The 24185-nt window shown below is 49.3% G+C and overlaps 1 protein-coding gene across 1 annotated transcript in view; it reads right to left on the reverse strand.

The window, feature by feature from the left end:
• Positions 1-24185, reverse strand: part of ABCC2 (ATP binding cassette subfamily C member 2) — a 687938-nt gene that overhangs the window by 89372 nt on the left and 574381 nt on the right. Inside the window, exon 22 of the mRNA XM_086922588.1 lies at positions 8016-8235. Coding sequence (XP_086778714.1) covers positions 8016-8235 — 220 coding nt within the window. The remainder of the gene's footprint in view (positions 1-8015; positions 8236-24185) is intronic.

Below are 24185 nucleotides of genomic sequence, written 5' to 3' on the forward strand. Positions count from 1 at the left end.
GAGATAGGTAGGTGGCTTCCAAGCAAGCACCAATAAACTTCACTTGCCTGGATCAATAAATCTTTTCGACCCCCATTACGAGCAGCCCGGTTAATTGCGGTTATTGAGGTAACTGCAGTAATGAGTTTTATGATAATTTAATATTGGCAGGTCAAACCTGTCAATATTTATGGTGCCAGAAAATGTTGAATCTGTTGCAGTAAGCACGAAAATCTGTATGTATTTCTCCCAAAATTAAGATATTTTCGCACACAGTAAATTTCAGCAAGTGGAGTCAGATTTTAATCATGTGCACTAAATATTTCAGCATTTACCAGGCAACTCGTAATGAGGGCCAAAGAATATTAAGACGAGTGTGTCATATATTCTCTGTCCCTCTTTCTATATGAAGGGGTAACTCTGAACAGCGTTCTGGCGCCAAGCGAGCACACACTCACATTGTGGGTATATGTACAAGAACTGCCGTTAGTGTTAGTTAGCAGCAGTTTTCTGGCATGGCCTATCACCAAAAACGATTGCCCCGTTAGCGATGTATTTACAAAACGTCGTTACATGGTGATAATAACAGCTAGCTGCGGTGAAAACTGCTGCTAACACTAGCGTAAAGGAGATAAAAAATTTAACGTTAGAGAGAGAAAAGTGCTGAAAGGCCCATTAGCGGCAAAAAACCTCACGTTAGTCAGCCCAACGTCACTTTTTTTTTACTCTAGAGGCAAAAATAGCCAATAAGTCCACCTCCAATGAAAATAGGAAATAAAACCAATGGAATGCAGAATGGAGCAGCCAGAGCCAAGGCAGCACAGATCAACAACAACCCCCCAAGCCCCCAACAGCAAGGATGACCAGCCAGAGTCCCAGGGGATGAGGAAATGCAGATTCAGGGCTACAGTTATGAAAAGAGGCGCATCGCTGGGGAAAAAACAGTGATGCATCACTTTTCATAGCACCCTCCTTGCAACACCATGGCAGCCAAAACCTTGAAAGTGGGTACAGTCCCCGTGGCCCGGAGGCCTCACTGGGACTGCGTCTGTGACCCGGAGTGGGAGGCAGAGGTGCTGTGGAGTTGCTGGGTCGTGGCAGTAGACATTGAGGCATCAGAGATCGCCCTTACCTGGTGGTGAAGAATGGCAGGCCGCATGGAGACACGTTGCTGACCTGTGTGAGAATTCCGCCTAGCGCACCTTGGAGCTGTGAACGGTAGCAGCACTCCTGCGCATCAACGTAGGGAGGTCTGCATCGCATACCAGGCGCCACCACCACACCAGGGTGCACAGAGGAGATTACCAATGGTGGGCTGCGCCTCTCTGCATCACAGGCCGGAGGATATTGCGCTGGCTGGACGCTGTGGAGTGTGAGGCCCCTGAGCTCGCCAAACTTGAGTGGCGGGAGCGCCGTAACTTGACGCCTAAGAGGGCCCTGTTGCATCACCTGCATCAGGATGGTTCCCAGCAGACTTGCAGGTGACTGCTGTAACCAGGCTTGTGAAATCCCACCTGGCTGAGGCTCCTGCTGGCTGAGTCACAGATTTGGAGATAGTGCAGTGCATTGAGCCCCGGTGTCAATGTCCAGGTAAGAAGAAGGTCGGTCGCATAGCGGAGGAGGCCCGGGGGCGTGTCAGGGCCAGCCCTAGCGCCTGTGGGTGACGCACACTGTGTCCTGAGCAATCCCTGCACTGCATCTGCATCACCAAGGGCACTGCACAAGACTGGTGGGAGACTCCCTAACTGGCTCAAGTTGCTGAGATCAGCCGTTTGTGGCAGTGGGTGCCACGGGCATGGGACCAGTTCTGGCCCGCGCCCTTGGGCATGCAGCTTTATCTGCCATTACTCCCTGGGGAACACTGAATCTGATCACCACTGTTAGATTGGAAGAGGCAACGAGGTGGTGCTGAGTTTCAAGGCAATTGCCAGAGAAAATGTTCAGCCTATTATGTGTAATAGAACAATTAACTGTTTGACTGCCCAAGAGGGAACGGGTGGTGTTGCCTTTCCTTGCCCTCTGTTAGTTTGGTTTTGGGTGTACATGGCACTAACCCTTAGTGGACTTCCTCTTCCCACATTGCTGCACCATCAGGTCGTTGCTGCTGCAGTCCCCATCTGCTGCTGCTGGTTCTTCTGACCCGGAGGGCAGATGTTCGAGTCCCTTCTCCATCCGCAAGCTCCTGCCTGCACCGCATTCCTGGGGGTCCAGTGGTAGAGCGTCACTGCTCTGCAGCTTGACTGCCCTCTTTTCTGCTGTTCCTGTTCATCTTTCTGCTCTTCTCCATTGCTTTTCTACCTTTGTCTTTTTTTTATCTTAGCGTTGTTTGTTAGTTAGTTTTTCCTGTGCTTTTTTGCAATTCCTTCTTCCCTATCCTCTCCCTCGTTGCTTCTGCGATCCCCCGCGTCCCCGCCCCTCAGGTGTTCTTTCCCTCATCCCCGCATCCCAGCTGTCCAGACCCCCTGCAGCACTACTTAATGGTGGATGCTGTGCTGCCATGCACAGCGGTTGTACCACTGGTGCGCCGAAGGCAAGCCCGTCTGCGTAAGTCCACACCTGTACCGCGGCCAGCACAAGGGACCCTGCCTCTCAGACACTCCACCGCTAGGATGCCAGCACCCTCCTCGCCCTCAACCCTGGACGCCACACCGCCTGCCATCTAGCATCACTGAAGAATATCCTTGCCCCCTGCGCCTGCCGAAACTGCACCTCCTGTCTCATCAGCACACCAGAGCCTCTTGCTGCCCATCCGACCAAAAGCGCACCCGACTGGCTTAACTGCATTCTCCTCAAGGTGCGGTCCCTCCACAAATACTCCACCGAAATCTTGGACCTCCTTGACGCCCCCTCTTTAGACATCGCCTTCTTCACGGAAACCTCTGCTCCGGACCGGACATCGCCAACGCCATTCCCGGCAGCTACAAAATCATCTGCAAGGACCACCCCCACCGTCCAGGAGGAGGCATTGCCATTGTCTACATTAACACACTCTGACTGACCACGCACTCTAATGCCCCAATGGTGACCATGGAACATGTCCACTTCCAGATCTGGACCAACCCTAGCACCACCCTCCGCGACACCTTCGCCTACAGGCCCTCAGAGCCATGAACCGCCATTCACTGATGCCATTGAAGACCTCATTGCACCCCAGGCTTTCCCATCCACTGACTACAACCTACTCGGAGACCTTAAGTTCCACCTGGACAGCCCCAGTGACCAGAACACCACCTTCTCCTGGGGAACCTTGCCAACATCTGACTCAAGCAGCTAGTCACCGCACCAACCCACATAGCAGGACATACACTGGAGTCCAACTTCTCCGCCGGCGGGAACTTCAACTACAGCCACACCACAGAACTCTCCTGGACCGACCATCATTGTATACATCACGCCTTCACCACGCCCACTGTACACCACCACCATCATCGCCCCTCCCCGGTCCCATCTGAATCAAGGCCACCGAAAAACTTCTCGCTAACTCCCTCAGCACCACCATTCTGCCTACGCTTACAGATGCCAACATCGCAGAGCGCAACTTCCACCGATGGATCTCCAACTGCGCCAACACCCTGGCACCCCTCAAGAAAAGACCATGCAAACAACACTTCAAGAGGCCAACTGGTTCACTCCCACCCTTCACTAGTCCAGAAACACCAGCAGATGTCTTGAGGGTGATGGACCCACAACATCAATTAACTCCGCAACACAGTCACCCTTGCACCATGGCGCAAGGGTACTCCACGTACAAGAACGCCATGACTGACTACCACAACCAAACAGAACAACCAAAAGGAATTTCATCCACAACAAAATTCTCGCCAACTCCTCCAACTCCAAGGAACTCTTCAGCGTGATTCAGGAATTCACTAATCCACACAGCGAAGCCACAGACATCACCCCATCCCAAGAACTCTGCAACAAGCTGGGAACCTACATCCACCTCAGGATCAAAACACTCTACGACAACTTCGTTGACTGCCCACAAGATGCAACAGCTGGCCGGCAGCCCCCCAAAGACACCAGCCAGCCCACCATCTCCAACTGGACAATTATCACGACCGAGGACACCGCCACAACCATGAAAGGCATCCACTCAGGGGCCCCCACCAACCCCTGCCCACTGTACATCTACCACAGGGCTGTGGACACTATTGCACCTGAACTGCAACAGACGATCAACACCACCTTCTCAACAGGCACCGTCCCAGATGACTGGAAGCACGCAGAAGTAAGGCTCCTGCTCAAGAAGCCCACGGCTGGCCCCACCGACCTCAAGAACTACCAGCCCATCTTGCTCCTCCACTTCGCAGCCAAAGTGGCAGAGAAAGCAGTCAATAGGGAACTGACAGGATTCATCAAATAGAACGCCATCCTCAACCCGTCCCAATCCGGATTCAGGAGCAACCACAGCACTAAGACCGCCCTACTCACCGCCACAGACTACATCCGCACCCTCCTGGACCAAGGCCACTCCACAGCCCTCATCCTCCTCGACCTGTCTGCAGCCTTCGACACCATCTCTCACCGCACACTAGTCGACAGACTACATGGCGACGGCATACAAGAAACTGCCCTGGACTGGATTCAATTGTTCCTCATTGGAAGAAGCCAAAGGATCAGACTACCGCCCTTCATCTCTGCCCCCATGGAAATCACCTGCCGAGTCCCGCAGGGGTCATCACTGAGATCAACCCTCTTCAACATCTACATGACCCCCCTTGCAGCCATCGTCCGACAACACGGCCTCAACATCGTATCCTACACCGACGACACCCAGCTCATCCTCACCCGTGACCCCACCACCGCAAAACTCAACTTCCAGAGAGGGATGCAGGATGTCGCAGCTGGATGGCCAACAGCTGCCTAAAACTCAACACTGAAAAGACAGAAGTCCTCATCCTTGGAACAGCCCCATCAGCTTGGGACAACACCTAGTGGCCCACCGTCCTCGGAAGCCCGCCTAATCCCTCAGACCACGCCAAAAACCTCGGCATCGTGCTCGATTCATCTCTCGCCATGAACCGACAGGTCAACGCCATCATCTCCAGCTGCTTTAACACCCTCTGCATCCTTCGAAAGACCTTCAACTGGATCGCCCTGGAGTCAAGGAAGACAGTCACCCACGCACTCATCACCAGCAGACTGAACTATCGAAAAGCTCTCTTCGCCGGCATTAACAAGTTCCTACTCAACTAACTCCAGACAAGAGAGAACACTGCGGCCATATTTGTCCTCGGCATCCCCCGGCACTAACACATCAGCCAGCACCTGCGGAGACTCCACTGGCTCCCTGTGGAGAAGAGAGTCACCTTTAAGATCCTCACTCACGCCTACAAATGCCTACATAACAAAGGATCCCATATACCTCAACAACAGAATAAACTTCCACGTACTCAATAGAAACCTCAGATCTGCCAACCTCGCACTTGCTAAAACCCCTCGCATCCACAGAGCCAGAGCAGGCGGAAGATCGTTCTCTCACATTGCAGCCAAGACCTGAAACGAACTACCGATAGACATCAGATGCACTCCCTCCCTGGACACCTTCAGGAAGGCTCTCACGACCTGGCTTTTCGGCTGAACGGATCTGAATACCCCCCCACCTCAGCACCTTGAGACACTCACCTTTGAGTAGCGCGCTTACAATTCACTGATTGATGGATTGAAGGGTGCCTGCATTGGCACATGGCAGCCAATGTGCGCCATCGTAGGGGAAAAAGACAGCGGGGATTAATCCTGAACCCCTTCTGGCAGTTTAACGCTGCTGGGGCATTATTTTCTTGACGTACTTGCTGCATGAATCTTGCACCATTATGCACCGCATTTACAAAGTGACATATCTTGGCATACGTGTGACCTTGTGAAGCCCTGTGCCACATTATACCCGTGTTAGGTTTGATGTATGCAGGGTGGGCGTTCCCACCCAACAAATCCTTGTAGTATTGGTGCAGTGACATCTCTCAGATGTCACTGCAACAATTCTAGGACGCAACAGCATCAAAACCTTACACCTGCCTCATGGTAGGCATAAGGGTGATGCAGTGCTATAGGGATAGGCTGGCCCCATACATTGCTGGAGTTGCATCTTGCTTGCAACACAACCGTAGCAATGCATGACTTTAACGCTGAGAGATACGTCAGGATTCCAGACGTATCTGTAAGTGTGTTTGCAACATGGCGCGCCGTACATTGAATATGGCGCATCCATAGTGTCGCAAGGAGGGCGCAGTGAAAATTGTCGCAACACTGTTTTGTTGCAGCGATGCAACACTTTCATGAATGGGGCCCAGGAATGCGCCCTATCAATAACATCCCTGTCCTTTTGTTTTGGCGCATGGCAGAGCAGCAATGTTCCTTGCTGTGCTGTCCAGCACCCAAACATCTAATATGTGGACCCAAGTGTTTGCACCGATTTTAAGACAAGCTATTTTCTGGTCTTATGAAACAGCCTCTAACTGGACTTAGCTGCAGTTTTGGTGGGTTAGTGCTGTATGGGAACTTCATTGTAAATATCGCGAAGTGCGGTTAGCCGCAGTTTTTGCATGGGAACACCCACCTTGTATCTTTTCTCTTACGTCTCGCTAACAGAAGTGGCGATCTTAAAAATTCATGTTTAAGCCGGAAAAGTGCTGCTAACTGCAGTTAGCGGCACTTTGTATATAAGGCGAGAAAAAAAACCTGCCCTAACATAAAATAATTGACTGTACGGAGGCGTTAAGTTCTTGTATATATGCTCCTGTGAGTTCTCTCAAATGACCTTTCGCAATAACTGTGACGTTGGTAGCTATGGCACATTCTAATGCCACGGGACGTCTTACCCATTGGCGGGTATGATTTCAACAATAAAGGAGAAATCAAACTCAGGAAAGACTTATTTAAAATATCTGGGTGTGATTTGTCCATCAGAAGTTTATTGAACATATTAGCAGAAATGTTCATAACGACTCCCCCCCCCCATAACCACAATCATTTGCCATAAGAAAAATAACTTATTTGAAAGTTCTTCCCAGAGCTTTGTAGGTTTGGTTGCACCGAAGGTACCAGAGAACGGATTCAAAACGGAAAGGGAACTTGCCATTATGCAAGTTGTTCGTTGTTGTTATTTCACAAAATGTGAAATGCAAGCTAGGCAGAGTGTGAAATGCACCAAAGTCATTGACCATATGGTTTCAGATGGATATAATGTGTACACAAAGAAAAGATTGACAAGATGTTTACAAGCAGATAAATATTCTGGGGCTTATCTGCAAGCTCCTTGCGCCGCCGGAGTGTCACTTTTAATATGGGAAAGTAACGCACCAGCGGCGCAAGGCCAGTGCGTCACTTTTAATATGGGAAAAAAAGACGTACTGGCGGCGCAAGGGTCTTATTTATAATACCTCAGTCCTCATTGGGATAAAAGAGCTTACCTGACTCACCTGAAACACAAGGACACTAGCAGTGAGCCATCTATAAAAATATATACCAAAGATAGATTCACTGCAAGGGACATATAGGTGTATGATGACATTCAACTCACACATTTTTGTCATTATTCATGAAAACATTGTTATACAGAATGTTAATGTTCAATGCTTTCGTTTACATTGACTGATCTTATTATTCGTAAGAATCGAATAGTTTTTCAACTGACTGACTGATCTTATTTTAGATATGCAAATTAAGCCATGTGACTCTACCACTCTTTTATTTGTCTGTATTTGGATGCGTTTGGAGAAATTGTACATATCGCACATTTGGACTTGTTCAAATTCAGTAGGTCACAAAAAGTCCTTTTCTAAAGCTGGTCTGCGTGTTACTAATAGTCAAACTAATCCCAGGCGAATATAAATCTTCGACATGGAGAAGGAAGGCAGCCGGGGCATTGGCCTACACCAAGAACACAAATCTATTCCTCACACTACCTTGTGGATAGCCATTGGGTGCTTTAGAGTGGTCTTGTGCGTAGAGTGCAATGCTGGTGTCATAAGCCACCTGAAACTAGCTAAACGCTGCCAAATGGGTAAATTAGCAGCATTTGTTGGCAATTTTACCTTGTGCCACGCCTAGAACTCCGAAGATCCCCACTCTCATGTCTCGCTGTGATGCAGGATAAGTCATGTTCCTGTAGGTGTCGTCATCTTTGGTCCAGTCACTCAACCACACGTTCTGTCCTACAAAGGCTGCGTTCTGTCCCACATTAGCTACAAAGATCCAGATGGAGTAACACAATCCAACTGCTCGCAAATATTTGATAAATAAAGAAAACTTCACCTACAGGGCAACATAAAATAGACATTTCATGTTTCATGTATGTAATGTTCTCAATAGACAATTGGCTTTCAAACTATCTACTCAGGTGCTTTTATAGGACGGCATAGAGTAGGCTAGTCATAGTTACATCCTTTTCTGTAACTAAGTTTGAATTATGTTTGTAAACACAGACACAATAACACACCCATTAAGGTAAAGTACATTTGGGGTGCTTGGAAGACGTTCATGAAGTTTGCTGTGAGAAAATGGACTATCCCAAAGTCCATTAAACAGAGGTAAACAAGTTTCCCTAAGTGTTCTTTGGCTTTCCTTTGGTATCCTGGCCAGAGTTTCAAGGCAATCCCCAAGGAAAAATGCTCAGGATATTATGTGTAAAAGAACAATTAACTGTTTGACTGCGCTAATGGCATATATGTACATCATGAAACAGCATGCCCTTATGAGATATACAGACATCTATGTGCCAAAGTGACCCATCATGCTCACTGGCCATTTAAAAAAAAGAAATCTCGTGCTGGGGGTGCAAGCAAGGATTCTGATGGCGATTGATCCCTTCTGTGCACCAGCAAACTCCCGAATGAGGCAGTATGCTGTTCATGCCAGACCATCTCATTAATATACGTACGACATGATAATTGACATCACACAAATATTGGATGAACCTGGGATAGATTACCTAACCTCTCCTAAGCCCATCTCTTGGATCGAGCAGGTGGAATGGGCTATGGAAAGGATTAAAGGCAGCTACTACTGCTCCTAGTTCCATCCTAGCCATGCTCATCAGCTTAATCCATGTTTTAATATTGGTGGGTGAAGGGAGGTGGGAGAGAAAGAGATGAGATTGGAAGGGAAAGACTAGGATTGTTTCTTGTCCCTTCTCTTCCATCCTCCACTTTTTGGTTAATTTCACACTGTTCCTTAACTCCAGCATGTTTTTCTGACCTTGAGAAATATTGTGAAAGGAAGGAACTCTGGTCTGTACCCCAGCAAGGAGCCAGATGATGTTCGAATCTTTTCCCAGCATAAGAAGAAATCCAAACAGCATCTGGCTCCTTTGTCGGATCCAGAAACACACATATGTGCCCCAGCAAGGAGTCAGATGCTGTTTATATTTTTCTTAGGCTAAAATAAAAAGCAAACATTTTCTGGCTCCTTGCTGGCACAGAGATGTGATCTTCACAGGTGAGAGTTTTGGCCAATTAGGATATGTACGTATGGTTGCGGTTTATTTCCATCCAGCCCAGTGGTTAAACCTGTGACCAAAGTCTGGTGCCCTAAGGAGGTATTTTGCTTGTAGTTGCTTTCCAAAGTGCCCAAATGCTCAACAGGGTCGGACTGGCCCATAAGGCAATCAGGTAGTAACTGATAGGCTGGTAGGATATATGAGTGTGGTGGCCAGTTTTTTAGCAGTTCTGAGCCGGTTTTATGGCCAGGTTGGCCGAATTTTACTGTTGAGTTCCCTGATTATGCCATTTTTAAAACTATGGGGCATATTATCAAGACAGGCGATAAAATTATCGCTGCTTTAGCAGCATAAAACTGCAGCTAAAGCGGCGATAATTGGCTTGATAATATGCTCTATGGAATTCCAATCGAAGCTCATGTTAGATGTCCTTCACATTAACATGAGCTTCGATTGGAATTCCATAGAGCATATTATCAAACCAATTATCACCGCTTTAGCTGCAGTTTTATGCCGCTAAAGCGGCAATAATTTTATCGCCTGTCTTGATAATATGCCCTCATGTGCTTCACTAATGAGAGCCACTTTTATTTAGGTGCCCGGGCCTATTTTTTGTCCCAGCCCCACCCTTCTCAACACTGACTTTATCTGCTGTGGGCCTATAAAAAACCCATACATGTCGGATACTTCCGTGCTTAGGAGACTCAGAGAAACAAAGTTGTGGGGTCAAGCTCTGGAAGGGATACGTTTCTGCATGAAAGAGACTGGAGTGAACTGGCATACTTTGCTATATTTTTAATATTTTTTCCAAACATAGTCTTCAGCATGACCTCCTGGCCAGCACTCTGTGTCAGGGTAGTCTGGCATCCAACAATAGAATTCCACACTCAGGTGATCCACAGGAACTAAGTTGGGGCTCAAGCCTTGGCAGGGATATGTTACTGCACGAGGTAAACTGGAAAGAATCACTATGTTATGGAAAAATGCTAAAAACATATGAATGTTGTGACGGGCCAGGCAACATGGCCGACAACATTTAAATCCTGAAGCTCCTACCACCCTACCAAAATCCTGCCCTAACCTTTGCCTATGCACCCACAACCACACCTGAACTCCTGACAAGTAGAATGCCAGGCCCCTAGTGGAACAGGGAAAAAAAAAGCCTTGGTTCGAGGGGTATATGCAGAGAAGAGGCAGCGTGTGGATGGGGCCTGCTGTGTCGCGCATCAATTTTCTCCAGGACTGGAGGCAGTGAGGAGGCTCTTGCCCTAGAGAGATTCATGCCCACTGACAACAGTCCTCCTAGAACAGTGGCACTCCTGACGAACTGAACCTGGGGCTGTGCAAGTTCTGTGTGGGACTGAGCTCAGGAGCAAGGGCTTTGTTTCATTGGTGGCGTGGACAGGCCTGACAACCTCCAGGAGGAATCGGCATTGGGCACACGGCCACTGTAAGATGGGAGAAGCCATTAAGACCCCAGCAGGATAAGTGAAAACCCCCCAGGGGATGCTTGGGTATTGCTGGGCCTTACTCAGGAGGCAAAACAGACGGGAAATGTAAGCTGCACCTGGGAGCAGAGGACTACAGAGCTTTGCTGGTCCTCAAAGGTGTGGGCCTACCATTGGAGTCTACCTTCCCCCGCTGGATAAGAGAAACATAGGGGGCCTTAATGGACCCAGAAGGCACTAACCCCACACAGAGGGGCCAGGGTGTGAGTTACTTAGATACTAAATATTAACATTTACAACACAATATCTGAGGCAGCGATACAGGGCCATAGAAACCACAAACCCTGGGCGTTCACTGATGAGTTCATGGGGCATGGTGGGGAATTCTCCTACAAATCCGCAGATGGAGAGGACATGGTGCACAACTTAAAACTGACCTGAAGAAGACTAGATGGAATGTGGCTCACTGGTTAGAGGTGGCAGACCCGGGAGCAGAGGACGCCCCAGGACCAGGGTTCAATTCCCGGCGCGGCAGGGTGGTGGACCAGGGTCAGCGGACTCGATAATTCTCACCTCGGTGCCTCCTCTAAACAGGGATCACACTCGGCAACTCTGGGCATTAGCTTGCCTCATCTCCACAACGGCCCCCACATATGCCGGGGATGCCTGGTTTCACCTTGGAGATACCCAGTAGGGACCATCTCAGAGGGAAAGCCAGGACGGGTTCCCCAGCGGTCTATTGTGCAGAGATACTCCTTCGGGAGTCGATTCTAGCGCGTTAGAAACCCGCAATTAAATTAAATTAAATACGCATTTAACCACCACATAATCAAAATTGTGAAGGGCAAGCAGTACAGAGCCAGAGCAGGACTCCAGGCAAAAATGGATGAGTATGCATCAAACGCTAGGTTTGGAGCACTAACAGAGATCAAACCAACCATATACTGCTGCTGGCGCATGAAGGCAATATGGGGTCACAGATATTAGCTGCCAACAAAAAATCCAGTAAGGCACTGGAGAAGAAGAAAGATGCCATCATGTTGCAAGTGAACCTCTTACCAACTGCCTTTACCAGGGTAAATGAAACATCCATGAATATGGGAAAATCAGTGGATGAACTGAAATCGAAGTACTGTCTTTGAAAACCATACTAAAATGCATCCTTGGCCAGATGCACTAGCTAGAGAACAGGGTGAAGGATGCTGAGGGTAGGGCCCAAAGATGTAATTGGAGATTGGAGAGCACAGAGGGCCATACTCTGGAGGTATTCCTGGAAGGATGGGTGCAAAAATTCCCTAAAATCGTCTGGTCTAGCCATGTGCTTCTTCGTTTAGAGGTTCACAGGATGCTCAGACCCATCTTGGTCCCGGTGTCACCCTTGACCCCTCGTAGGGAAAATCATAATTTATCCTGACAAGCATCACACCCTACAACAGGCCAGAAACATGGTGGAACTGAGATTTGAAAACTCTGTAGGTGGGATATTACCGGATTACACTCAGATGTTTCAAAGGTGAAGGTAATCCTATGAACAAGTGAAACAGAAGCTCGGGGCAATTATCCTACATGTTTTCAGGAAAGCTATCGGCAATAAATGAGGGACTGGGACATTTCTTTGACACCCAAGAGGAGGTTTGGTAATGGCTGCAACATGGATTAATCAAAAGGATTCCTTGCCGGAGACTTGAAGACATAAGATCCTCAGGGCTGATGAGAGGGGATGCCAATTGGCACAGAGCATCAAGGGTTCCTTGACGATGGACACACACCACAGGAATTATGGTACAGGATGATGAGACAATCAGACTTCAGGGGTCCTTCCTGGAGCTGCCCATGCAGACTGACTCCATTGAGGAACAGGATCCGAGTAACAACTCCTCAATGAAATAAGTATCGGGGTTGGGGGACTTAGAGATGATAGATATTGATGATGGTGAGACACACCACAATAAATACACAGGCATACAACCTATCCAGGACAAAGGTAGCGGGGAAAAACTGAATAAAAACAAAACAAAAACATCCAATTGAGCGCTCTGGGATTGTAGCATCCTTTCAAACAGCACTGTTGGAGTAGAGAGACCTGCTGGGTCAAAAGGTCCTTAGCCTGGAACTTGTAGTCCCTTACGGGGATGGTAGTGGCAGATCGGGCCTGGTGACCCCCCACAAATACGCAAGTAAAAATAGGATAGACAAACTATAAATAGTAGGTGTTGGAAGCACCATTGTTTAGTTTAGGTTACCACAGGGAACCGAGTTCTGGTTAGGTAAAATCATTGGGGTATATCCACTTATGGGACTAATCTGATTTGGGAGACACAAGTCACAGAATTGTACAGTGTTTTCCTGGGGTGGATGGAGGGGCAAGTTATCAAAAAGTTCATACGTTCAGTTACTGGGTTTTCAGTACAGTGGTTGGGCATTATGAGGCATATTAATGCGGGTAATCATGGAATTAAATGTTCACAAAGATTTTGTATGGAGGAGACAAATAATCAGCCACAGATTTGTCACATGCTAGAGTGGTCTACATATGGATATCACTGACGATACACTTTCAGATGAAATACACCAGAGCAGAAGTAGAGGGGAGATATATACTTGTCTACAGCCTATTTGATGGCAGGGAGCTGTGCATCATGAAGGTATACATCCCTAATATCGCTGATGGAGATTTCTCCTGGGAAATCACAGAACAGGTGACCCCAGATTTTGTTGTCCCTGTCCTATGGGCGGGGGAATTTAACTGTATACCAGCTGTGGGACAAAGACAAAAATCCTTCCTCAGCACCACACAAAAGCTTGTATGGTAGCAGCATTGATCAAAACCACGAATACCGGAGGAGGAGCTTCGCGGGCAACCAAGATGGCCACGTGAGCTCGGAGCTCCGAAGACCCTCAGATCCTCCGAATTAATCCTGCTATCTATCCTGTCCCACACTAGTGGGAATCTGTCGCTGAACTGTTGCTGATGCGGGACCCGTTCTCTGATCGAAGATCCGAGCTTCCTACGCGGAGTTAAACCGTGTTGAAGATTGGGGATGACAACGCCATAATAGCCTGGCATTAAGTGGGCGACGGCGGTGCTGCTACGCGGTGGCAGTCTGATGAGGTGGAAACTGCCCCGTTCTGCAACAGCGGCCGGACCAGATAACTCAGCGGATTGAAGTGCTGGAGGGGCGGTGGAGGCGAGTACTGACTTCTACCGACTTGGGGCTACGGGGACGACCGGGTCCTTCTCCTAACTGAGCGACCCCCGTCACCCAACATGGCGGGCAGGGGTGACCCGGACAAAGGGAAGCCTAGGGTCAGCAGAAAACCCTCCCTTTCGCAGCCCACTATTTCTGAGCGCTTCACCCTCCCGAGGGGATCGCCTGGAGCCTCAGACCGCACTAAAGACACGCAGCGAGATGTGTCACCGGATGATTCGGAACCCACCCTCCGGGATGCCATCGCGGGCATCAAGGCCGAAATGCATAAACAACATGAAGTGTTAACGCACAAGGTCGACACGTTGGCGATTGAAGTCAACCTCATCAGGGCCGATCTCGGCAAAACTAACGACAGGGTCAAGTCGCTCGACATAAAGGCATCGAGTTTAACTTCTGACGTGACCGACCTGCAGTCGGAGATTCGGGACCTGAAGGCCACGAACATGTTGTTTGCCCGCAGGCTCGACGATTTCGAAGGACGGGCAAGGCGCCAGAACGTCCGTATCATAGGTGTAGCGGAGGGCGCCGAGGAGGATGCTGCCGACCTTTTTGTCGAGAACCTTGTACTAAATCACTTGGCTCCCGGTGGACTGAGCAAGTTCTTTTCGGTGGAGCGGGCGCACAGACTACCTGGAGGCCAGCCGAAACTGGGAGCCTCTCCGCGCCCCATCATTGCCAGAGTCTTCAACTTTAGGGACCGGGACGCTATCCTGCAGGCCTCGAGGAGAGGTGGACCATTAAAGTTCCAGAACGCTGATATTAACTTTTTCCCAGACTTCACTCAAGCGGTGCAGAAACGCCGGCAAAGTTTCATGGGAGTCAAGCGTAGGTTGAGAGAGTTGGGGATGAAGTACTCTATGTTATTCCCAGCGAAGCTTCGGATTGAACACGACGGCCGGGCGGTGTTCTTCGACATGCCGGAAGCGGCTGGGGACTGGCTGGACACTTTGCCTCAACGACTGAGTACGCCCGAGGATCAGTCGGAGGGGGCGTCGGGCGGACCTGATCTTCAGGAGTGAGTGAACTTTCTCGGTCTGCCTTCGGTGGATGGGCCTGCACATGCAATCAGTCGCGGACTATTGTTTTTTATTATGGCTCTTTTTCAGGATCGGGGGATACGGGGGGGATAGGCTGTCTCCTTTCTCCTCTGGGGGCTTTTCGTAGAGTAGTTTTTTGGGGCGACAGGCACACTGCTAGTTGGGGGGGCTTTTTAGTCTAATGCAGGGGTGCAGGGTGGGGGGTGGTTGGTTTGACTGTTTCCTTTGTGTTTTTCTTTACTTTTCTTTTTCAAGGCAAGGTGATCACTCTCCAGGGGGGGGGGGGGGTTGGGGGGGGGCCGATGTCGTTTTGTTGCAAGAAACTCATCTCATTGGTAATACGTGCCACGCACTCAACAGGAAAGGGTTTAAAATGGTGGCGCACTCGGGGTTCTCTTCGGGGTCCCGAGGGGTGGGGATTATGGTGCGCATGTCTCTCCCGTTTGAGGTGGAGACTAGTGTAATTGATGATAGGGGACGTTACGTTGCTGTCACGGGTAGGTGGGAGGGGCGTACCCTGGTTTTGGTTTCTGTTTATGTCCCCCCTGGATTACAATCGACGACCTTTCAGGATCTCGGGAGCGCCATTTTGGGCCTTCCAGAGGGATTGCTCATAGTTGGTGGAGATTTCAATGCGGTTGCATCGGGGACCCTTGACCGTTTTCCATCCAGAGATCTTCGCGGTGCGCAATCTTGGCTCCCTGACTTCCTGAGTACCATGGGACTTATTGATTGCTGGAGGCTTCTCCATCCCGCCCAGCGGCAATATTCCTTTCATTCGGGTGCGCACGGTAGCCTCTCCAGGATTGACTACATTTTGGCTCCAGCTGCCCAGGCTTCGGCCATCTCCGGGGCCCGCTTGATGGCCAGAGGCATATCGGACCATTCCCCGGTCTGGGTATCCTTTGATTTTGGTATCGTGGCAGCCTCTAGGGTAGCGCCAGTCAATCCATGGTACTTTCGTAACCCTAAAACTCGTGACCTCCTGGCTAAAGCCATTGACCTGTATTTCTCCGAGAATACGGGCTCGGTGACGTCGGCCATGTCCCTATGGGAGGCCTTCAAAACTGTCCAGCGGGGAGAAGCTTTCTCCTTAATAGCCGAGGTGCGCAGATGCAGAGACGAGGATGTGGTGCGGTTGGAGTCGGAGATTGAGGATCTTGATTCTCAACTGGAAACAGATCCGACGCCTGCCCTGCTACATGCTCTCTCTCTAAAGCAGGCGGAGTACCAGGCCACTGCTACTGACGCAGCCAAGGTGATGGGCAGAGAACAGCAAGGGAGGATCTACGACACGGGGGATAAGGCAGGCAAGCTTATCGCTTGGCTGGATAAGGAGGAGATGGCTTCTCGTGTGGTGCCCGAGGTGCTGGGTGACGACGGGGTGGTTGTTACTGACCCCAATGCTATAGTCACGGTCTTTGCCGACTACTTCGAGTCCGTCTACACGTCGGTTTCTACCACGACTGAGTCGGATTCGGCTTCTCTCCTTGATGGGATTGAGCTTCCTTGCCTGTCGGACGCCGAGCGTGACGACATGGACAGAGGCATTACGGCGGACGAAGTGGCGCTTGCGATATGCTACTTACTGTGAAAGTTGAAGAAATTGATGTACATAGACAGCATTCATTCCCCTTCTTCTCCCACTCCACCCCCTGTGAGCACCATGAATACTGTAAACTGTTGACCGTATCACCCTGCCAGTAAGAGCCCGTACCAATATGCATATGTACAGCCATTTCTAGGCACCATGGCCTTTTACCCATTGGGATCCCCGGCTTCCCACCTGCGCGTACCTTACACCCCCTCTCTCGTGCATAGACCATGAAACCCTCTCCCTCTGCGCGACCCTACTGTGAAAGGCAACTCTCCTGCTTGACCCGCACAAGACCCCCTCCATTCCCTCTTGAAGAGGCATCCTTCGCCTTAAGCTGATGTAGCCCTCCCCAGCTGCACCTGGTTGCCCCCGCTCTCTCATGTACGGGTCATCAGATCTCTCTCTCTCTGTGTGACTCTGTCCCTGTGTGTCCACCCTGGCTACCCCTCCCTTCTCCTCACGTGGGCAAGTCATAAACCTTCTTCTTCTGCAAGACCCTGTCCTTGAGAGTCACGGCCGCGCCTGACCAACACCTCCTTTCCTTCCATAAATACCCCTCTGTTGATGAGCCTTCCCTCCGCGCTCGATTGTCCACGCGGCATGAATACCACTCCTTGATGACCCCTTCCCCCGAGTCCGGCTGACCACACATGCCCGAGGCCATCGCCTAAGCCAGGAGATACCATTTACTGCCCTTATTGTATGAAGTCACTCCTCCTCAAGAGACCCACTATTGATCCTAGCCACCCCACCCCCTGGGCTATGATCAGGCGTACACATCCTACGAAACACTCAGCTGCGTGATTGCCCTCCCCTCTTATCAGCAGGTCAAGGGTCCCCATTGTGAACACATGTGGGGTAGGATTGACACAAGGATTATAGGGATGTCTCTCTTTTGCGTCATACTGTCCTGATTGTGTTATCAAGTGTTCTGTAAGGTATAAAAGCAAGAGTCTCAGCTCACTTGTTAGAGCACCTCCCGAAAGACACTGTGTTTCGTGTCCGAAATGACTGGCTCTCCTCATGAGAATTAAACTCTGTTCTTGATTCCTGCTTCCAGCGCCCGTCTCTTTATTTTGGTAATTATTCAACATGGGAACTAAGAGGCGGTTTGCGCCAGCAGCCTGGGCATCGATAGGATTATGGGCTCATTTTCTACAATTGGCGTCCCAACGCGGGGTCCATCAGTGACATAGGGTCCGATAAGAGAGATCCAGACGAAGAAGTGAACATCTAAATAATCGGGGTATGCCTGCCTTGAGAGGGCCCTCGCCCGGCTGCCGATCGACAGAACTTCACCAATTCTGAACGGACCTCTCTTGAGTGACCTATTGTCCTGACTGGAATCCCACAGGAATGCTACATGGAGTAAGAGAACGATCGGGCGCTGGAGGAGGAAGTCAAAGAACTGTCCGTATGGTCCGGTCCGGGTAAGATTAAGTAGGGCGTTCTTACGCCTGATTGGTAGGGTGGTTCTATCCACCTGATTGATTGATTGATTGTATTGAAAATCGGTATTTGTATACCGAAATTGTTGGTATTGGTTCATTTAGCTTTGAAGGCTACTTGACATATTGGTTCTCTTTTGAGAACGAGACATTCTCTGTTTGCAAACAGCGGCGAATAGGAACGTCGTCCCTCTTTGCAGATAGAGAAGGGTAGGTAATGCAGACTTTTGTCCCCGGTATTAATCCGTCATGCCTACTTTTCTCCCCACTGATTGTTTGAAGTCGATTAATAATCGATTGTTGTTCTTTGAGATCTTCCCTGTCTACAAACTGAGACGAGTAGAAATATTCTGTCTTCCTTTTTGGATAGCGAAGGGCAGGTAATGCAGACATTTGTCCCCGTTGTAATCCGTCATGCCTGTTTTTCTCCCCACTGATTGGTTGGTTGCCTGGACATTGTTGTTCCAGGAATTGTTTCGTTTGAGGTATTTTCTACTTGCAAACAACGTGGAATAGAAATATTCTATCTAGTCTTTGCAAGTAGTAAAGGGTAGGTTATGCCCCTTTGTGAATTTGTCAGTCCTACCCACTCCCCACTGTTTGGGGGGTAGCTCGCATGGTCCGCCCAGGAGACTACCCTTATGGAGGACATATGCTCCCCGCTCATGGGCCATTTGGTGGAAGTAGACCATCTGGTCCGTCCAGGAGGCTACCCTAGTAAATGGAAGTACATCGCTCGGTCTGTCCAGGATGATACCCTAATGAAGGAATATATGTTCCCCTTTTGATCGATAATCTCGTTCCACCCCGGACCATTTATTGGAGGGAACTCGTCTGGTCCGTCCAGAAGTACCCCCTAGTGAAAAGGACACATAAAAATATGAAGTGATCACCGTTCCCTACTAACAGAAAACTTTAGCTCGAAACACGCTAAGGAAGAGAAAGAAAAATAAAAAGAAATCAGGCTAAGTCAGTAACCCCCTGATGAGCTTTTGACTTCACTAAAAATAAGAAACATTAGAAATAGTTCATAATAAGAAATATAAAATGGCGAAAAGTTTGGCAGCAAAAAATAGCCACGAGGTAGCCAGGCTTCACTGCCTGTTCCTGCTCCCAAATCTGGCCTCATTGCCCGCCACGCCCAAATAACGGTCACATGAAATAGAAACCATCCAATAGGTACCTACCCCCATTCCAGAAGCTCCCGAAGTGCAACAGGTCCGCGGTTACGCCCATCCGGAAGGCGAGGCCTCGAGGCACGAGGGGCTCGCCTGGCCACGGTCAGGAGGAGATGATGTTGGGCAGGCGGTCCAAAGAATGGCAAGGACCTCTCCATCTCTTCTCTTCTGCCGCCCTGCAGGCCGCGGGGAGAGAGGGGGCTGTCTTGCCTCGGCCACCGACCACCCCTCTCTCTCACCCGATCCGGCTTTCGTCGACGGCCGAAGCCAAAGCGAGGATGGCGGCATTTCTTTCAACTATAATGGCCGCAACTACACCCAACGCTTGACAAGTCCAGGTAGTCCCGCCACATGCCATCGCCTGCATAGTGACAGGTAGTCCCGCCACATGTCGACGCCTGGACAGTTCCAGGTAGTCCCGCCACATGTCAAGAGAAAAGGGGGGGCTGTCTTGCCTCAGCCGCCGACCACCCCCCCCATCTTCAATAGCCAGCACGGCCAATATCGAAGCGACGGAGCCGAGGAACGGCGCGGGGTCGCTGGAAGGGGGAGGTGACGCGAACGAGCCTCCCCCACCTCCCTCCAGGTGGAGGCTTCCAGCGACACCCCAATGCTCTTACTTAAAGAGGGTCAACATCAAAAAGCGGTCTTCTGCCCAGGACGGGCACGCACTCCATGCCTTCTCTCCTCAACCTTGAAGATTCTATAAGAGCCGGGGGGCACCCCGATCCCTCTGCATGGGTGCCCCCGCCCCCTCACTGGGAACCACGACATCGGTGCAGCTCCTGCCGGCACCAGCCTCGGATTGGAAATGGCTAAAATGCAGCCGCGGCACAGACTTGTTCAGTTCCGGAGGAACACCAGGATGACCCGGTAGGAAAATTGTTGCCGCCCTTCCCACTCTTTGACTCATGGTCCATATTTGATAAACTGTTAACCACATAGCACAAAACTTTTTGAACTGCCAACGGAAAGTTCTGGGCCAACCACGCGAGACTAGAGACTTTCTGACTATGCTGGAACTCGCCTGACCCCTCCCAAAATGGCGCCGACACAAAATGAGACGTTTTTGAATAAACTTTGTTGCACCCTGATTGCGCAGCTTGTTGTCCCGAGATCTATATGCAGTTTTTGATAATGAAAGTAGATATGAAGGATGTCGAGTATGTGCTTGGATAATGAACTGACTTAGGGTGGCTACTGATTACGATTTGGAAAATGAATTGGTGTAATTTAGATAAAGAATGAGTATTGGATAATGAATTTATGAATTAATTAAAACTGAATTCTTGACATGCATCATGCTTGCTCTGTAAGAAAATTTTAATACGATTTTATTGCACTGCTGCACTTTATGCAATGAACTGCCACCAATTTCGTTTATTAAAAGTATTTTGAAAAAGAAAGCATGGTTGTAGCAGTTGCCTTAATGAGTTTTGGATGTCTTACTACTGTGAGCGAAGAATAAGTATGATGAAGGATGTAGATCAGAAAGGGATCAGGTATTTAGCAGCTACGTTATGTATCGCAAGCAGCCAGGAAAAGTGTTTTAGACACCCTTAAAATGACACCACAGAAATGCCACCTGACCGTCACCCTTGCACCCGATAAAGAGGGTTACGACCAAGTAACGCATGTAGATACGCAGATCGTCAATGATTATCTATCTGACACCACTGGTCCCTCTGGGCTTAAACGCCGAGATGGCAAGGGAATGCAGTACGAGGAGATAGGTCGAGTATGTGGTAGGTAAAAGCATTTTCGGACTACTGCATGCTGATGTACTTTGAATGCTGCCCCCCACCCCCTTCTTTTTCCTCCCTTCTGCAGGTCACGTCAGAACGTCGGCTGAAGTGTGGAAGAGCGACGGTCGGACCCCCGACGAAAAAGGGAAAGAGGGAATATGTGTGTAGTCGTTATAACGATAAGTTTTCAAAAGACGTAGACTTAACATGACTGTTCCTTCTTAGGACATAGCGACTGAGAGGATGGACTGACATAGAAATTGGACAGGTACTGAATGACGAAAAATTGACTAGAAATGACGCGTTAAATAATGTAACTGGACGTTTGACTAGGTAGGGAAAGGACAAAGAAAAATTATACGGGTGAGGGTTGCCACGGCACCACCCGTCTAGGAAGTTAGAAATGTTGCTGATGTTCGAAATGCACTACCCCCTTTCTTACACTCTTATAGATATAGCCAAGCTGTCGGACTGTTCTCCCGATCAATACTTGCCGTTGCCTCAGCCTGGAGAACTTCCCACCAAAGGAAGGAACTGAAAATGGTTTAAGATCCAACCATGGGTAACTAGCGCAACCAGGTTAATTTCTGATCGACCAACCGAGGTGTGAGTATTGGCAATTGGGAACGATCGCAGACGTGACAAGCGAGAAGGAAAAGGAGGGAAGGGTAGAAAGAGCTAAGCACGTAGATAAATAGGATAGTAAAGATACGTAGGATATAATATGAATTTTGTTGGCCACCTGTCGTTTTCTGTCTCGTCGTGAAATGTCTTATATATGTGTAATACATGTGCCGTCTTCCCTGTCTGAGTGTGTGTGTGTAATGTACGAATTCATGTCTTCCCTCTGTCTGTATCTGCGTGTTACCTGACCTTTGCTGTTCCGTGTTGTGAGCGCACTAAATGACCTATTTTTGTACACGTCTCTCTCTCTCTCTCTCTCTCTCTCTCTCTCTCTCTCTCTCTCTCTCTCTCTCTCTCTCTCACTCCCTACATGTCATACGTGTACCGAATGGCTTGTTTAGATTGCGGACGACTCTCACTCTCTATGAGAGTCTCCCTATTTTCTCTCCCTCTTTTTGGTAAAATTGTGCCTCACCGGCACCAGTCTGATTTGGTACATATTGAACGCGAAGGTGTTCAGCGAAATTGACCGAAACTAAAATGATTGCATCTCGCCATATTACTGCCTCTCCTTTCTGCAAAATGAATGAACTTGAATTGGCTGAGAAGGAAAGGACAGGTAAGACGACTAAAGTCCCCCAAATCTGGCCATTTATAGGGGAACTGTATGTCCATGGCACCTTATGTCTGTTCTTCAGAGACGAACGCCAACGTCTAGATTGAACTCCAATGCCCAAACTGCCCCACCCCCTTTTGCACCCAAGCGCAAGTGCCCGAAGCATCCCCGCCCCATTTTGATAGAACCCAGTTGCTGTCCCGGATATGAACATAATGACCATGAGTAACTGTTGACCCTCGAGAAGAATCTTGTTTTACCTGACTGTCGATGATGGCACCCCCGCCCTGTCTGAAAAGGTTAGCCAGTCCTGAAGGGAAATGCTCCGTAATGTTGAATATGATGTAATGCACAATTGATGGGAATCTCATTTATCCTCACTTGAGTTATAAACAGGACAATGAATAAACCTGCCATAAACTCAGTAGGAATGCTGACACGTGCACTGCTTGGTAATAGGACCTCTGACTGTGACCAATGAGCGTATCTCCCAAATGCATAGAATTGAGGGAGGAATTCACATGCGTAGATATCTTCTTCTGCCATTTCTCTAAAACCTTGTCTTGTACCTATTCAAAGATTCACGATCACCGAAGGAGATGGGTCAGATGCGACGTACAGCCTGACTGCGGATCTTGGGACTCGTGTGACCTCGACCAAAGGTGGAGCCGCAGAGCAACAGGATACAGGACGAGACCGCAATTTCAACGTGGAAAATGAAAAATGACGGGCTGCCTTGAAGCTTTCCGTCTGCTAACCCACGTGTGCCTGGAGTCTCCGTCCCCCTTCTTTGGGCCCGATGGATGGGCCTGCCTGCTTGTTATCCTTTGCTCCCTTGGTCCCTTTTGTGTGTCCCAGGAACTCTGACCCAACTCCGCCCTCTCACCTATCGACTATTTGAACCACACTCACCCTCTTTTCCACGTGACTTTTTGCCAAGGGAAAGAACCGCATTCCACTGGGAATAGGGTGCTGCCATAGAACTATGGGTGCCGAGCATAAGGCGCCACCAACCGGATTGTTTAGGGAACAGGACTGTGGTCTAACAGCAGAGGACTGACCGCACCCTGCAACGCGTAAGGATAGAACCGAGCTGGACCTTTAGCTCCACCGCCGGTGCTCAACAGCGCCAACGAAAGTACTCGGACTAGAGCCTACCAGTGATGGCTCACTGACAAAAAGACACTGTGACGAAGAAATATTGTGTACCGAACTGAATTCCGCTCTCAACCACCTGGTCAGAACTGTTCATTGGTCACATTTTTTAAGTCAGAAAGATTTTTGCTATGTAGTGCGTTTAATTGTTAGGAACTCAACGAAAAGCAATTTTCTATGTACTGCATTCTGCCCATCACCTTAACTGTCTATGATTGTACGCCAAATGTCAGTATCGACAAAATGCTAATTCATCAATGATGCTTGTCTACCTGTAAAGTCGTCAATTGCAAAAATGACTGCTGTTATGTAAAAAGGGGCGACTGTGAAAGTTGAAGAAATTGATGTACATAGACAGCATTCATTCCCCTTCTTCTCCCACTCCACCCCCTGTGAGCACCATGAATACTGTAAACTGTTGACCGTATCACCCTGCCAGTAAGAGCCCGTACCAATATGCATATGTACAGCCATTTCTAGGCACCATGGCCTTTTACCCATTGGGATCCCCGGCTTCCCACCTGCGCGTACCTTACACCCCCTCTCTCGTGCATAGACCATGAAACCCTCTCCCTCTGCGCGACCCTACTGTGAAAGGCAACTCTCCTGCTTGACCCGCACAAGACCCCCTCCATTCCCTCTTGAAGAGGCATCCTTCGCCTTAAGCTGACGTAGCCCTCCCCAGCTGCACCTGACTGCCCCCGCTC

The sequence above is a fragment of the Lissotriton vulgaris genome, chromosome 5 (assembly GCF_964263255.1).
Source record: "Lissotriton vulgaris chromosome 5, aLisVul1.2, whole genome shotgun sequence".
NCBI classification, from domain to species: domain Eukaryota; kingdom Metazoa; phylum Chordata; class Amphibia; order Caudata; family Salamandridae; genus Lissotriton; species Lissotriton vulgaris.